The sequence below is a fragment of the Sciurus carolinensis genome, chromosome 11, assembly GCF_902686445.1.
Source record: "Sciurus carolinensis chromosome 11, mSciCar1.2, whole genome shotgun sequence".
Classification (NCBI taxonomy): domain Eukaryota; kingdom Metazoa; phylum Chordata; class Mammalia; order Rodentia; family Sciuridae; genus Sciurus; species Sciurus carolinensis.
The window spans coordinates 107,674,764-107,689,583 of record NC_062223.1 but is presented as its reverse complement, the minus strand read 5'-3'; the positions used below and the strand labels follow the sequence as shown (position 1 = coordinate 107,689,583).

General features: G+C 31.8%; 1 protein-coding gene across 1 annotated transcript in view; it reads left to right on the top strand.

Moving 5' to 3' along the window:
• Positions 1-1,014: 1,014 nt before the first annotated feature.
• The window catches only part of Alkbh8 (alkB homolog 8, tRNA methyltransferase), a 54,218-nt gene continuing 40,412 nt past the window's right edge, over positions 1,015-14,820 (top strand). The window contains exons 1-6 of the mRNA XM_047517133.1: positions 1,015-1,146; positions 3,447-3,684; positions 6,561-6,692; positions 7,337-7,432; positions 9,343-9,447; positions 10,393-10,463. Of these exons, the coding sequence (XP_047373089.1) occupies positions 1,018-1,146; positions 3,447-3,684; positions 6,561-6,692; positions 7,337-7,432; positions 9,343-9,447; positions 10,393-10,463 (771 nt within the window). The 5' untranslated portion in view covers positions 1,015-1,017. The remainder of the gene's footprint in view (positions 1,147-3,446; positions 3,685-6,560; positions 6,693-7,336; positions 7,433-9,342; positions 9,448-10,392; positions 10,464-14,820) is intronic.

Below are 14,820 nucleotides of genomic sequence, written 5' to 3'. Positions count from 1 at the left end.
GCCACATCCCCAAACCTATTTTGTATTTTTTTATTTAGAGAAAAGGTCTCACTGAGTTGCTTAGCACCTTGTCATTGCTGAGGCTGGCTTTGAACTCTATCCTCCTGCCTCAGCCTCCTGAGCTGCTGGGATTACAGGTGTGCACCACTGTGCCCAGCTGGGGTTCTCATTTCTGTTATTTAAAAATTATAGCTGTAAAATATATAAGATGTAATTTTTAAAACAACAAAACAAACACCTATATTGATATATTTGATGATTGACATATTTCAACAAAGTGAAAACAGTTTTATGGGGTTCTTATTTCTGTTATTTAAAAATTATAGTTATAAAATATTTAAGATGTACAGTTTAAAAAAAAATAACCTGTACCTGTTGTCTGGCTTAGGAAATACCTTTGATACTTCCATGTGACACTCTCATCAACTTTCTTTCCCCTCCTCACAGAAATAACCTCCCTCCTGAATTTCATGTTTATTATTTTATTGCTTTTCTTTGAGCTTTATCATATGTATATTTCTAAATAATAATGACTTGCTTTTGGATTTTGAACTTATAATATTATGAGTAGAATCATATTATATGTTCTTCTATGGATTTTTTGCACTGTTCCTTCCTCTACTACTCTCCTCCTCTTCCTCCTCTCTGTCTTACATTATGATAGTGAAATTTATCTATGGTAGTGTTATATAGTATTTTATGGTAATGGCATTCATCACCTATGGGTAGAACTGTGTGCTTAGTGGACTAAAGCATTGGAACATTTCTTAGAATCCTCAGAAATATTATTAGATGTTCCTATTCCTACTTTGCTACCTTCTTAGGTATTCCTTTATTTCCAATGTCTCTTTGTTCTCATTTCTTTGGGTTGGTGAAAGGTAAATAAAGAATTTTTAAAAAACTATCACATAAACATTTTTATAGATTATAGAACATGAATAACATTATTATAATTGTTCCTTTAGGGGGCTCTTAAGGTTGACATTGTTTACTTTTTTTTTTTTTTGTAGTGTTGCTATGGACACTAATCATCAAAGTAATTTCAAACTCAGTAAAACTGAGAAGAAATTCTTAAGGAAGCAGATGAAAGCTAGGCATACTTTGCTGAGACATGAAGGCATTGAGGCCGTATCCTATGCCACTCAGGTGATCTAAAATATTATTTGAATGTACATGTATTGATATGTAAATGTGTTTTATTTATATTTGTTAATTGCTCAAGGCTGTAACTGTTCAATCATGTGTTATCTCCACATTAAATATTAGAACCTGACTTTATATTTTGGGCAAAAGCCTAACCTATAGTTTGAAGGTTTATTGATTGTATTCTTTGAACTAGAGGAAGTTGTGTGTTTATATTAATAAAAATGCACAGGTCTTTCCAGTTGATAAACAAACATGTTATATTATATTTCATTCCCTAAAATTCCTTATGAAATAGCTGAGAAAACTAAAGTTTTGAGAGATTATGATTTGTCCATTGATATAAACTAGTAAATAGTTGATCTAGTAAGCCAGATCTTCTATATCCTAATATAATCCTTCTTCTGTTCCCAACCTCACCTGTGTTATACAGTATTTTGATAATATACTATAAAACTTTTTTCATTTACTGGGCCTTATTTACAAAACCTTTTCATTATCTGCTGGCAGTAATTAAAGAAGATGATACATATGAGGGACTGTGATGTTTCTTGGACTATGAGTTAGAAGGACTCAGTTTAACTCTTCATTTCTCCATTTATGTAGACATGAACAGTGCCTTTGACTTTGACTTTCTTTGTTATAAGCAGGACATAGTATTGCATACCTTTTACTCCATTGGATTGTTAGATTCTAAAGAGAATAATATGTATGTGATATTATTTATTGACATGAATATAAGAAAATCTTAGGTATTCTTTTTGGTTCATGAAGTAATAGAATAAGAGTGAGGGGGAAGCTTAGATATCATTTAACTGAGGGCCAAAGACATACATTGAGGTGGAGCTGGGATTGAAACTTAGGGGTCTTAACTGTCAGATCAGTGCTCTTCCCTCATGCTTAATTGTGCCATCTTCTGGGTTGCATTATGGCTTAGGAATAAGCAGTCTAGTGAGAGCCATTTGAATTTAGCAGTTAAAAGGTTCATACTTGGAGTTAAATATTAATGATTCTCCTGGGAGGAGAGCTTCAGTTGATCACCAAGGGCCAATGGTATCATCGGTCATGCCTATGTAATAAAGCTTCCATAAAAACCCCAAAAGGACAGAGTTCAGAGGAATTTCTGGATCATAGAACATGTAGAGGTTCCTGGAGTGTGGTGTAGCAGAGAGGGCATGGATGCTCTTTTCCCTTTCTACAACCTTACTGTATCTTTTCCATCTGTCTGTTCATCTCTACGCTTTGTAGTAATCTTTATAGTAAGTGGGTGAGTGTAAGTAGAGTGTTTGCCTGAGCTCTGGGGGCTTCTCTATAGTAAATTAATTGAACCTAAGGAGTGAGTCCTGAGAACTCTGATTTATAACCATTCTGTCAAAAATGTAGGTGATAACCTACTCCTTGCTGTGACACCTGAACTTGGGGGTAGTCTTGTGGGACTGAACTCTCAACCTGTGGGATCTGACAGTGTCAGAATTAAACCACATTAAAGGACACTTAGCTAGTGTCCAAAGCCTCTTGAATAAAGCTTAGTATAGGACTACAGATGACAAGAAGTAAGCATAAAACTTACAGAGGAAACATTTTTAACTGAAAGTTGACTAAATTATTTAGACTGAATTAATTTCTTAGGGAAATGTTCAAATTTTATGGTCAATAGAACCTATAATTAATTTTTCTTTGAGCTAATACCTTTAATTTTAGTTTTTAATAATCATTCTATAATGGTTGTATTAAAAGTATGGATCTGGAAAACTAATAGAAATAGGTTTGAAACTAGTTCACCGAGTTACCACTTTAACCTAATTGTTCTGATCTTCAGTTTCTTCCTCTAAAAGGCAATTACTCAAATAAATGTACTTCTTGTAAAGATTATGTTAATCAGTATTAGGTAGTTAAAAGAATAGACCATTCATTCTCTGGCATAAAGCAAGTATCATATAGCTGCTTGTTTCTTTCCATTCTTTGTTTTTTCTTCCCTTTCATTATGCTGGATTTATATTTTTGGAGAATAAAAAGTTATTTTTAAATTTGCATTTATAATTATTAAGAAATGAATATTCTACTGAAATAGAATATTTAAAAATAATTGTTATTTACAACATAGGAATACTTTTTATTCTTCACATATTTAGAAAATTGGTTTACATACTTTGAATGAAATTAACAAATTAATCACCACAAAAAACCTTTTAAATTACATCTTTGTCAAAATATTATTTTATAGTAGCTTTATTTAAAAAAAAAACAGGTTGATATCAATTGCTCATGTTTCTTTCTTTTTTTCTTTTTTTTTTTTTTTTAAGAACCTGGTTGTTGCCAATGGTGGTTTGGGAAATAGTGTGAGTAGGGAGCAACTGCTTCCAGTTTTAGAGAAATGTGGAGTTGTGGAAGCTCTCTTAATGCCACCTAACAAGCCCTACTCATTTGTAAGATACACAACTACAGAAGAATCCAGAAAAGCCTATGTTACCCTCAATGGAAAAGAAATAGTGGATGATTTAGGACAAAAGATTATTCTGTACTTGAATTTTGTGGAAAAAGGTACTATCATGTAGTTATTTTTTAAATAATGGTTCTTGCTTTTGTGAGTTTTCTTTTCAGAGGCATAAGTTGGATGGGGGTTCAATTACTGTGAAACAAAAGGACATTGGTAAAGCAGCCCTCTATCACATATTCTTTTTTTTTTTTTTTTTTTTTTTTTTTTTGGTACTGCAGATTGAACTCAGGGGCACATCCACAGCCCTATTTTGTATTTTATTTAGAGACAGGGTTTCACTGAATTACTTATCCCTTACTTTTTCTGAGGCTGGCTTTGAACTTGAGATCCTCCTGCCTGAACCTCCTGAGCTGCTGGGATTACAGGTCGCCACCTCACCCAGCTATCACATATTCTTTAAGCACCTATTTTTGCCAGACTTGGGGCTAGTAGTTAAAGGTACAGTGATGAATAATACATAATCTGACATTCAGGATGTCTCACCAACCAATAATTAACTAATTCATTCATTCATTTGTTCATTGTAGTACTGGGTAATGAATCCAAGGCCTAGCAAGTGCTAGCCAAGCACTCTACCCTTGATCTATATCCCCAGCCCTTTTTGTTTTATTTTGAGACATAGTCTTATTAAGTCACCCAAGCTGACCTGGAACTTGCAATCCTTCTGCCTCAACCTCCCAAGTAGCTGGGATTACAGGTGAATGCCACCACAGCCAGCAAACAATAAATTTATTGTGCCTGTTACTTAATTTGGAACTTGGCTACCTAATTGTTATTTTCAGAGTTTAATATTGAGGATTCAGATCAGTTTATTTCACAGTGTCTATCCAGCTTTGAATTAATCACTTAAGAATCAACTGTGATCCAAGTAATTATGTGTCAATCTTCGTCTTTATAGAGGAACCACCAGAAATCCCCAAAGCTTTATAATGCTTTTATTCAGTGGACTTTCTGTGATGGTGATTACCTTCATTTCTGTGTTGTCCATACAATAGTTGCTGGATAGTACAATAGAGGAACTGAATAATTTAAGTAATAACTTTATATTCTTGTACCTTTTCACCTCTACCCATGGAAATGAGATGTATTAAGATGAACTTTAATTCAGATTCTAATTTTATATTCATTTGTTATTTATTTAGCAATAAAAGAGCTGTTTTGATATCCTAGGGGTAGGTAATTGGGTGAAATATGATCAAATTTATGTTTTTGTAAAATGAGACTTAAAGGAAAACTTTTGAAGACTTTTTTTAAAGATATATTTAGATATTATACTTGTCAGCATCCCTGTGTTTAATTTTAAATCTGACTTAGGCTTCACAGATTTTAAAAACCAGATTATTCTTGTACTTTATGTTTCTGATCAGTTTGTGAAAACTGAATGGTGAAAGAGTAACTAGTAATCAGAAAGTACTGTCCTTAGATCGCCCCCTCTGCCTTACCCCATTCAGTATGTGCAACATTCAAAAAGGAATTGTATAAGGTGAGCTTGGGAGTATTTTTTATATGAAATCTTTTATTAGCATTATATCCATGGTGTACTTCTAAGGCTGTGGCAATCACATTTATAACCTTGGAAATCATTTTAACTGAAAATAGAACTATGTTACTTTTTTTTTTTTTGTACCCAGGGATTGAACTCAAGGGTGCTTAACCACTGAGCCATATCCCCAGCCCTTTTTTGTATTTTATTTAAAGACAGGGTCTTGCTAAGTTGCTTAGGGCCTCACTAAGTTGCTAAGGCTGGCTTTGAACTCATGATCCTAACCTGGCTACAAATGTTTTGAAACTTGTTTTTTTTTTTTTTTTTTTGTGAACCAAATACATTTATTTTCCATTTTCAATGCACAAAATAAAATTTAAAATTATATTTAATATATAATATTTCAATTTCCTTAGTCACAAACATAACTAGGTGCATGTTGAAACTTGTTTTATATCTGCTACCAAATAGCTACTGAAGAACAAATATGAGTTTAATTTTAAATTTTTTTACATTTTGCAAAATGATTGTCTCACAACAGAATACAAGAGATACTTTTAATTCTTTTTAAAAAATTTAGGAAACTAAATATGACTTATTTGTACTAAAAATTATCTGTCCTTAAGGAATTCTTACCAAAACTTTTCTTATAAAATGTGAATAAATAATATAATATCTGGCACATAGTAGGCACTTGGTCTATATTTATCAAGTTATTTGCTATTTATACTTCTAAAGTGCTATTAATAGAATCTAATAGATATTTATTTTTGTGACCTTTTTATTAAATAATTCTAAGATGGATTTGCCTGGCTGAAAAACTTTAGAAATCGTCTCTGCAACATGAACAATTGGATCCCTAACAGTAGATGTTAATATGGTATTCCTTTAATTTGGTAGAAAATTCTTTAGCTTTCGTTCTATAACTATCAAAAACTTTAAAGGACATAGGAACTTAAATTTATTTTAATATGTATTAAATAATTCTTTATAAGCGATTTTTTAAACTTCTTTAGAAAGCTCCACGATAGTTTACATTTTTCTATTATTTGACCACAGCTAGTATTAAGAGACTGAAGAGCAAAAATGGGCAACAAAATTCTTAATATTTAGAGATAATCTTGACCTTGTAGAGTTACATACTGTTAATATTGTGAGAAACCTTGTCTTTTAGTGATGGTTAAAGAATGAATTATGATCAAGCAGTATACTAAGTGCTGTTCTATTTGCTGAAGGGAATTAGATGAATAAAATATGCCATGATTTTGATCTTGGTTCTTGTTTTTGTAATTTCAGTCTGTTGTGTACCTTTTAGCATTCTTATTTATAAAAATGAGAATTGGGAGTTTTCTGAGATGATAAATGACTATTGGATAGAATTGTTTGTATATAGAAACTTTGTTTTATATCTGACTATGTTAATTTGATTTGCCCCAGCACAATGGAAGGAGATGGGGCTTCAACATTTACCTCCAGGCCTCATGGTAGTAGAAGAAATTATTTCTTCTGAGGATGAGAAAATGCTTTTGGAAAGTGTTATTTGGTCAGAAGATGCAGATGATCAAAATTGTAAGTAAAACTTTCCAAATATCATGTTTAAAAGTTCTATAAAATGTTCTGTTACTGCTCTTTTCTCGCTGCTTTGGTTTATTAAAACTTTAATTCCTAAAGTTCATTGAAAGTAGCCTGTATTCAATGTTAGGCAAGTCATACCAATAATTCTTAGGAACATTAATAGCAATCAGTTTTAAACTCCAAACTGATGAATATTTATTAGTTAACATTTGTACAGCTAACATTTTAAACCTTTTCACGTGTATCATCTTATTTGCTCCTCTCTACCCTAAGGCAGAGTTCCTCTGAGGAATCTCAGCCCTGCAGTACCAAACCACTGTAACAGCCAGAGCCTCCTGGAGTTATTTGCAAATTAGAGTTACTCTGACTTTCCAGATCATTAGCTGTCTTGTGAGTGGCAGTGCTCATGTTTATCTCTTTCACAGTGATTAGGTGAAACTCTTTATATGTTTGTTACAGTTCTAAGACTTGAAAGAACAGCAGATATGAACAGAATGGTTGATGTTATCAAAGACAGTAATTTAGCAGTCAGTGGAAGTTATCATTCTAAACAAATCCATACTCATAATGTTGACCAAAGTATATAAAGGATTGTATTTTTTTTTCTCCCAAATAGTTTCTTTCTTCTCTTCACACAGTTCAGAAATCCTTAAAACGCAGAAGAGTAAAGCATTTTGGTTATGAATTCCACTATGAGAACAACAATGTAGATAAAGATAAGCCATTACCAGGGGGTAAGTAATTATTAATAATAAATATGAGTTTAGAAAAAAAGATTTGAATATTTGAAGTTTGTTATAGTTGACAGTGTATGTTTCATTTGTCATTTGCAGGTAAACTTTTGAGATATTGGTTAAAGCCTCTTAATTAGATAAATGGCTTTTGATTGTTTTAGTTTTTTACTGTATTTTTTATTGGTACATTATAATTATACATAATAGTGGAGTTCATTATGCTATATTCATATGTGTACATAACAATTAGATCAATCTTGTTCCCCAGAACTTTCCTATTCCCTTCCCTTCTCCCTCCCCCATCCACTTGCTCTACTCTACTGATTTCTCTTCTATTATTATTATTATTATATTATTTTAATTAGTGTATTATAATTATGTATATAGGCAGGGTTCATTGTGGTATATTTGTAATGGACACAATGGTAATATTTTGTTGTAATTAAAATTCAAACATATAGATGAAGCTAAAACTCCTTTCCCCATACTTCTTCCTTTTAAGAAGTATTTGATATTACCAGTTTAGCATATATTCTTCTAATGCTTTAAAAGATGAGTCTATATCCAAATATATACCTATTAAAATATGTGTTTTTAATATTTATAGTATTACATTGTATAGTAGACATTGTATATTCTTATATTACATGTATCCCTCCAACTTGTTCTTTTTCCTTCATGATGTATCTTGAATATCTTATATAGTTTTTTGTTTTACTGAAAAGTCCATAATAGCTCATTCAATTAGTTTCCTATTGATAAACATTTAGGTTATTTCTAGTTTTTAGCATTTATAAATAGTGCTGCAGTGAATATCTCTGTCCATCCTTCCTTATGTACAATGTAAATGTTTTGTCAAGAGAAACTACCAAGAAATGGAATTATTGGGTCAAATGTTATGCTCATTTGACATTGTTAGTAGATACAAATTGTTCCTCAAAACAGCTGTGCCGACATATTCTCTCCAAGTGTGCATCATTTTCCCACCATACTTTCCTAAATGTGATGTTGTAAACCGTTAAATTTTTAATTTCCTGATTAGTAATGAAGTTAGGCATATGTCTTTCTTTTTTTTTTATGAATTTCTTCTCATATTCCTTACCAGTTTTTTAAATATGGGTTGTTGAATTTATGTTTTTATGTCCTTGGTATAATTTAAGACTTTTCATTCATTGTGAAATAACATTTATGACTCCTATGAAAGTTTCCACTTTGAAAACTGTGGTATTATAAAGACAATAAAAATAATAAAATAAATATTATATATTAAAATAACAAAAAAAAGAGAAAGTGACCAGCTTACTTTCTGATATATAACATACAGGTTGATCAACCCTAATTAGAAAATCCAAAATGCTCCAAAAATCTGAAAAATTTTGAATGCTGACATGATGCCACACACATTACCCTTATGAATTCATGTGTCAGATCATTCAAAATGAAGGCACACTAAAAATATTATATGAAATTACCTTTAGACTATGTAAATAAGATATATTTGAAACGAGTGAATTTTGTTTAAGCTTAGGTTCACTTCCAAAATATCTATTATATATTATATGTAAATATTCCAGAATCTGAAAAAATTCTAAAATCTGGAAAATTTCTAGAACCAAGCATTTTGGATAAGGAATAATCAACACATATTGTTTTATTATTTTATTAATATTTTACAAAATACCCAAATTGCTGTTAGTAAATTATTCTTTTGGACTTTTATTTGACAGAATCAATGACATAATTTTAAAAGATTCTTACAAAGGTTTTTTTTTGTTTTGCTTATAGGCTCATTATATTATGACTGCTACATTAAATATATGTGATTTCTTTCAGAGTGACTTCTTTATTCTTGGATAAAACATGCAAAATATTATTTTAATATGTTTTGCCTTTATGGTTGCTGATTTCAGGTCTTCCTGACATTTGTGATAGCATTTTGGAGAAATGGTTGAAGAAAGGTTACATTAAATATAAACCTGATCAGTTGACCATAAATCAGTATGAACCTGGGCATGGTAAGTATTTCTTCTTTTAAAATTCTAGTCATATATTTCAGAATTAAGACAGTTATATAACTTTTTAAGATCAAAGGTATTTGATAGTTAGCTCAAACTTAACTCTTAACTTTGCTTCTATTCAATATCTATGTTGATCTTAATTCCTTGCAAATCTACACTTCAACCCCTTGAGGAACATTAGTTAAAAACTAAAAAGACAGATATAAATTGATATTTGTGATTTTTTTTGTTTTGTTCCTCTCAACATTTTATTTAGAGAGGGAGGTGACTGCTTGAAGAACAGGAGTCTCCTATAATGAAAGAACTGAATAATTTAGAGAAGGGAAGAAGGTTAATTGGTTGAATGCCTCTTTCTCTATTTGACAGTATGGAAGACAATTCTAGGATTACATGTTAATGGAAAATCTTTAGGTCGTAGATTTCTTGCCTTTGTTAGCAGCATCTTTATCAAATAATTTCAAGGATTTTATAAATGGCAGTGGTTGATATATTTTAATTGCTTATTAACCCATCTGTCTTTCCACTGGTTTGTAAACTTCTTGAGGACAGGGACCATGTCTTACTTGTTTTATATCCCCTCACCATCCTCTTAGTTTCTTTACTAAGAGGTGTTCAGTTAACAGATTGATAGATCAGTAGAGGAAGCCTTATCTTAATTATTAGATATGCTTAGTCTTCACACATGGCTATTGCATTTGTTCTCCAAGTACATGGGAATTCCGTATTCAAGGGAAAAAGTGACTCATTTATCATTCACATCTTCCTCTTGGGCTGGGATTTGATAAATTTAAATTTACCTTGTTTCCCTTTAACTAACATTATAGTACCTTTTTGATAACCAGACAATGTTTTCACCATAATTGCATGAGGCTACATTTAGAATCATCTTAAATCTCCTATGAGGAAAAATGAAATGACATGTTATCTTGTTTTATATCTCAGGAATTCCTGCTCATATTGACACACATTCTGCTTTTGAGGATGAGATCATTTCTCTCAGTTTGGGGTCAGAGGTAAATGTTGGAATATTTTTATTAGCTTTCATCATGTCTTACTTTGGAATGATGTCTTTTTTTATAAGATTGTTCACATTCTTAATTAAAATGAACTAAGATTTTAAAATGAAAAGTAAGGCATCATTAGCACTTTTTTTCTCATAGAGCTGGGTGCAGTGGTGCTCACCTGTAATCCCATTGACTTGGGAAGCTGAGGTAGGAGGATTGCAAATTTGACACCAGACTTGGCAACTTAGTGAGATCCTGTCTCAAAATAAAAAAAAAAGAATCAGAGATGTGGCTCCATGGTAGAGTGTCTGTGGATTCAATCCCTGGTACTGCACAAAAGTAAGTTAAAATCTTAGAGAATATGAAATTAGCATATTCTCTCCCTTCAGATAGCCAAAGTTTTACCCTTCTTATAAAATGCCAAGAAAACACCTGTAATTTAATATTTTACGTATTTCACTTTAGCAGTTAAATGAAATCCAGATTTCCTGTGGTGTAGGTTGGCTAACTTTGGACATACTGATGTAGCATTGCCATCTTGTGGCAAAATATAGTAGCTGCAGGTCTTGGAAAAAATGCCTAAAATGTATGTGTCTGGAATTTTGATAAAAAATTTTTCATATGTTACCGGATTCATTCCCTTCCAGAACTCTGAGCAGTAAGAGGGTCTTATTCACACTCTTCCAGATGAATAAGAGGCTTATATGTATTCACTGATTATTTCTTTAGCTGTACTTTGCTTGAACTGCTAAAGAAGATACCCAAACCATGACTTAAAATGATATATGCAATTGCAGATAAAATTTTAGGTAGAAAAAGTTAGAATTTTAAATCTAGAGTAATATGGAGCATCTGACTTAACTAAACATTGCGTTAAAATCTGATCTTGTACCTGGTTGAATTTTTGTTTTAGTTTTTGTATTTTTTTCTTTTAACCATATTTTAGTGCCCATCACTAGGTCTTCAGTGCTTTCACTTCTCAACCTTTGCTGAGTTCCTGTGATCATGCTGATACTGTGAATAAAGAATTAGGGCTGTTTGTTTGATAGGACAGAACCATCTTATCAAGTACCTATATGGATTCTTAATATAGACTTGCAAAAATAATAAAGATGGGGAAAAAAAGAAAGAGGTCTTCTCTATGTGATTTATTTTATTTTTGCCTCTTATTCTTGCTTGTAGCTTTAGGGGACTGATATAAGTCTTTGTTTTTTCTCCCCAACTATATAATCAGTTGATAAATAAAGCCAAAGATGAATGGAGATTAGAACATTAATTTTACTACTAAGAAAACTGATAATAGAACATAACTGTAGATTTATGACCAAATGAACTTTTAATACTTCATCTCTGAATTAGAGAAACATACTGACCTTGTCAGTGGCACCTACCTCTTGCATAGAAGCAGAGGCTACACCTATAATAGGAACATCAAAGAGCATGTGTTATATCCTACAAACCAACTGGTTCTGAAAAAGAAGAGAGGAAAGGACTGAGCCAGTTGAGTCTGGCTGCAGACTAACAGGTCAGCCACGAGGTTACTTATTTCCTGGGGAGTTGTAAGTGAAGGGGTGGAGAAAAGCTAGGAGCTGCTTCCTGCTTTTCACCTCTAGGGAAATTCCCCATTAAGCAGTTTTTAATTAAAAGTTATAAAGAAGGGAAATCTTACTGTTTAGTTGAGCTAAAACTCTGCCACAATTTTTATTTTCATTTGATGTCTCTAGAGGCCTATGATTTTCAGCCATCAACAGGAATAATGGAATTTTTGTTAAAGCCATCTTTGTAGTAGTTGGAAATTGTACATATATCAAGTCATGATAGGATTATTATATTTTCTTCTAAAAGAGCTTTTGAGGATAAGTAAATGTTTGTGATTTTTGAGGAAAAAAATGTTTACTAAACATTTCAGTTTATCATGAAAAGATAAACTGGGTCCTAAATTTGAACTTGTTTTATCTATAAAATGGGATTCATAACATTTCTTTTGTGGTTGAAGGATTATGATAGGAATAAAATAAATTAATGTATGTCCAGATGTTTTTCAAACTCAGAGCAATCCGTACATGAAAAGGGTTGTTAAGGTATGCATCCTCTAGCCTTCTTGACTTGAAACCTTCACTTCTGGAACAAGGGGGAAGATTATGTTCCCATGACCCAGAAGTAGAATTTCAAGTGGTCACTAGAAAAAAGATGTCTGTCATCTTTTCTTTTTTCATTTTCTCACTCTGGTGTCCTGTGCTATTCTGCTTTGTTGTTGTTGTTGTTGTTTTTTGATGCTTTGTAATTACTTGAATTCTTCCCTAGCTCCTTTTCCAGACACACACATCTGGGTACCACACCTTTGTCTCTATTTATTTATTTTTGTCATCCTTGACATCCTTAGTTGTTTTAAGAAATTTATGATAGTACCTATACCAGTTTCTATTTCATTATAACCATTTTGTTAGTTGCATCATTGTTTTGGCCTTTTTATAAATTTTTTAAAATTCTGTTTTGTTTATTGTTTACCCTCCAGTTAATGTTTTTTAGTTTATATTTAACCATTTATTTTCTTCCCTTTTTCAGGAAATTTCTAAAATCTTTCTTTAATTTTTCCACCTCTGTGGTACTGGGGATTGAACCGCTGAGCTATATCCCCAGCCCTTTTAATTTTTTTGTTTTGAGACAGGGTCTTACTAAGCTACTGAGGCTGCCCTTGAATTTACGATTCTCCTGCCTCAGCCTCCCAAGTCACTGGGATTGGATTATAGGTGAGCACAACTCTGCCCCACAAGGATCTCTCTTTATTATTAAATGCTCCAACAGAAGATATTCCCAGGAAGTATTCTTAACTTTAATATCAATCATACTCAAATGCCTTGTTTTTATGACTACTGAAATTCTTATAATACCTCTAAAGTTGTGTACATTTTATAGAGAGTCAAAGTAGTCTTTATTTTTTCAAATATATTTGTTTTGCCTCTGCAGCAAAGTTGTGATTTTCCTTAAGGCTTTTGTACCTCCAAAAGTATTACAAGTATTTGTACATATGCTTCATTTTATATATATATATATATATATATATATATATATATATTATGAGGATGCTTTAGCTGCAAGTAACAGAAAAAAAAGAATACTTTTTTGTTGTTGTTGATTATACAACAATTGCAAGTTAATATCTCATATAACAAGATGTTTTGCGGAAAGTTAAGTTCCAAAAGTTTAAATTTGTTGGCTTAGCTCAGTGATTTCTCCAAGGAACCAAGTAGGTTCTTTCCATCTCAAATAATCAAATAATAAGCTACCTAAGAACTAGCTTGAGGAAATATCCAACAAAGGAATTATTATAAGAATTATATGCACCCTGTGAAGTCACTTAGACTTTTACATTTAAGTACTCCTTCACTAGTAGGTTTGTCCTGCTGTAAATTACAGCCTGACTTCATTGACCAGATAGTTTGAGAAATGCATTTGCCATAAACCTGCTTGTGAACTAATATTGTTGTTGGGCAGTTAGTCTTTAGAACAAGTGCCATAGACTGGGTTAATCAAAGATGAAAGTGATCATTTAATGTGCATCTATTTAAAAAAAGGACCAAACTTTTATTGAAAATAAGAAAGAAAATTTTGACTAAGACTTATCTGTAAAAATGAAACAGAATTATGAAGGCAGTTTCAAAACATTTTTAAAAATTTAACAATATTTAGACTATGTTACAACTATACAGTCTTTTTTCGAACAAAGAATAAGTCACATGAGCATTATTTTGGTATTCTTTTCTGATAAAATATGATAACTTGATGGAAAATTTCTTTATTTGGCATTTACAGCTTAATTATAAAGAAAGCCCTTTTTTCCAAAAAAATTATCGAAATCATTATCAATTTTTCCAAGAGTTTTTATTAAACCTCTGATATTCACATTTCATTTAAAAGCTTTGTCCATCATTGATGTGTTATTTTCATTGTAAAAGTCCTGGCTTTGTCAGATTTTCAGATCTTAGACTTTTCATGTGATTTAAATGATTCTCTGATTAAGAATGTCTGGGATGAAGGCTGGTGTTCTATATTTATAGTTTTCTTCCACACACAACAAAACCCCGGAAAGTTTTCTATCTTTTGCAAGAATTGTGATTCCAAATTGTTCATATTTGCATTGCACTGGCTCATATTTGTAACATTAACATTCATCGAAAGGCTGACCGAAGGGGTTATAGCAGTGGGCAGAAATAGCAGCTGGTGTTGAATAGTGGTTTGGGCCATTATTAATTTTATAAGAAGTTGGTTGGTTCATCAGTGAGTATTTCTTATTTGGACTTTTGGAACTCAGTGGGTTGGAATAATCCTGTACATGGGTAGTGAAGATCCCATCTATTGAATACAG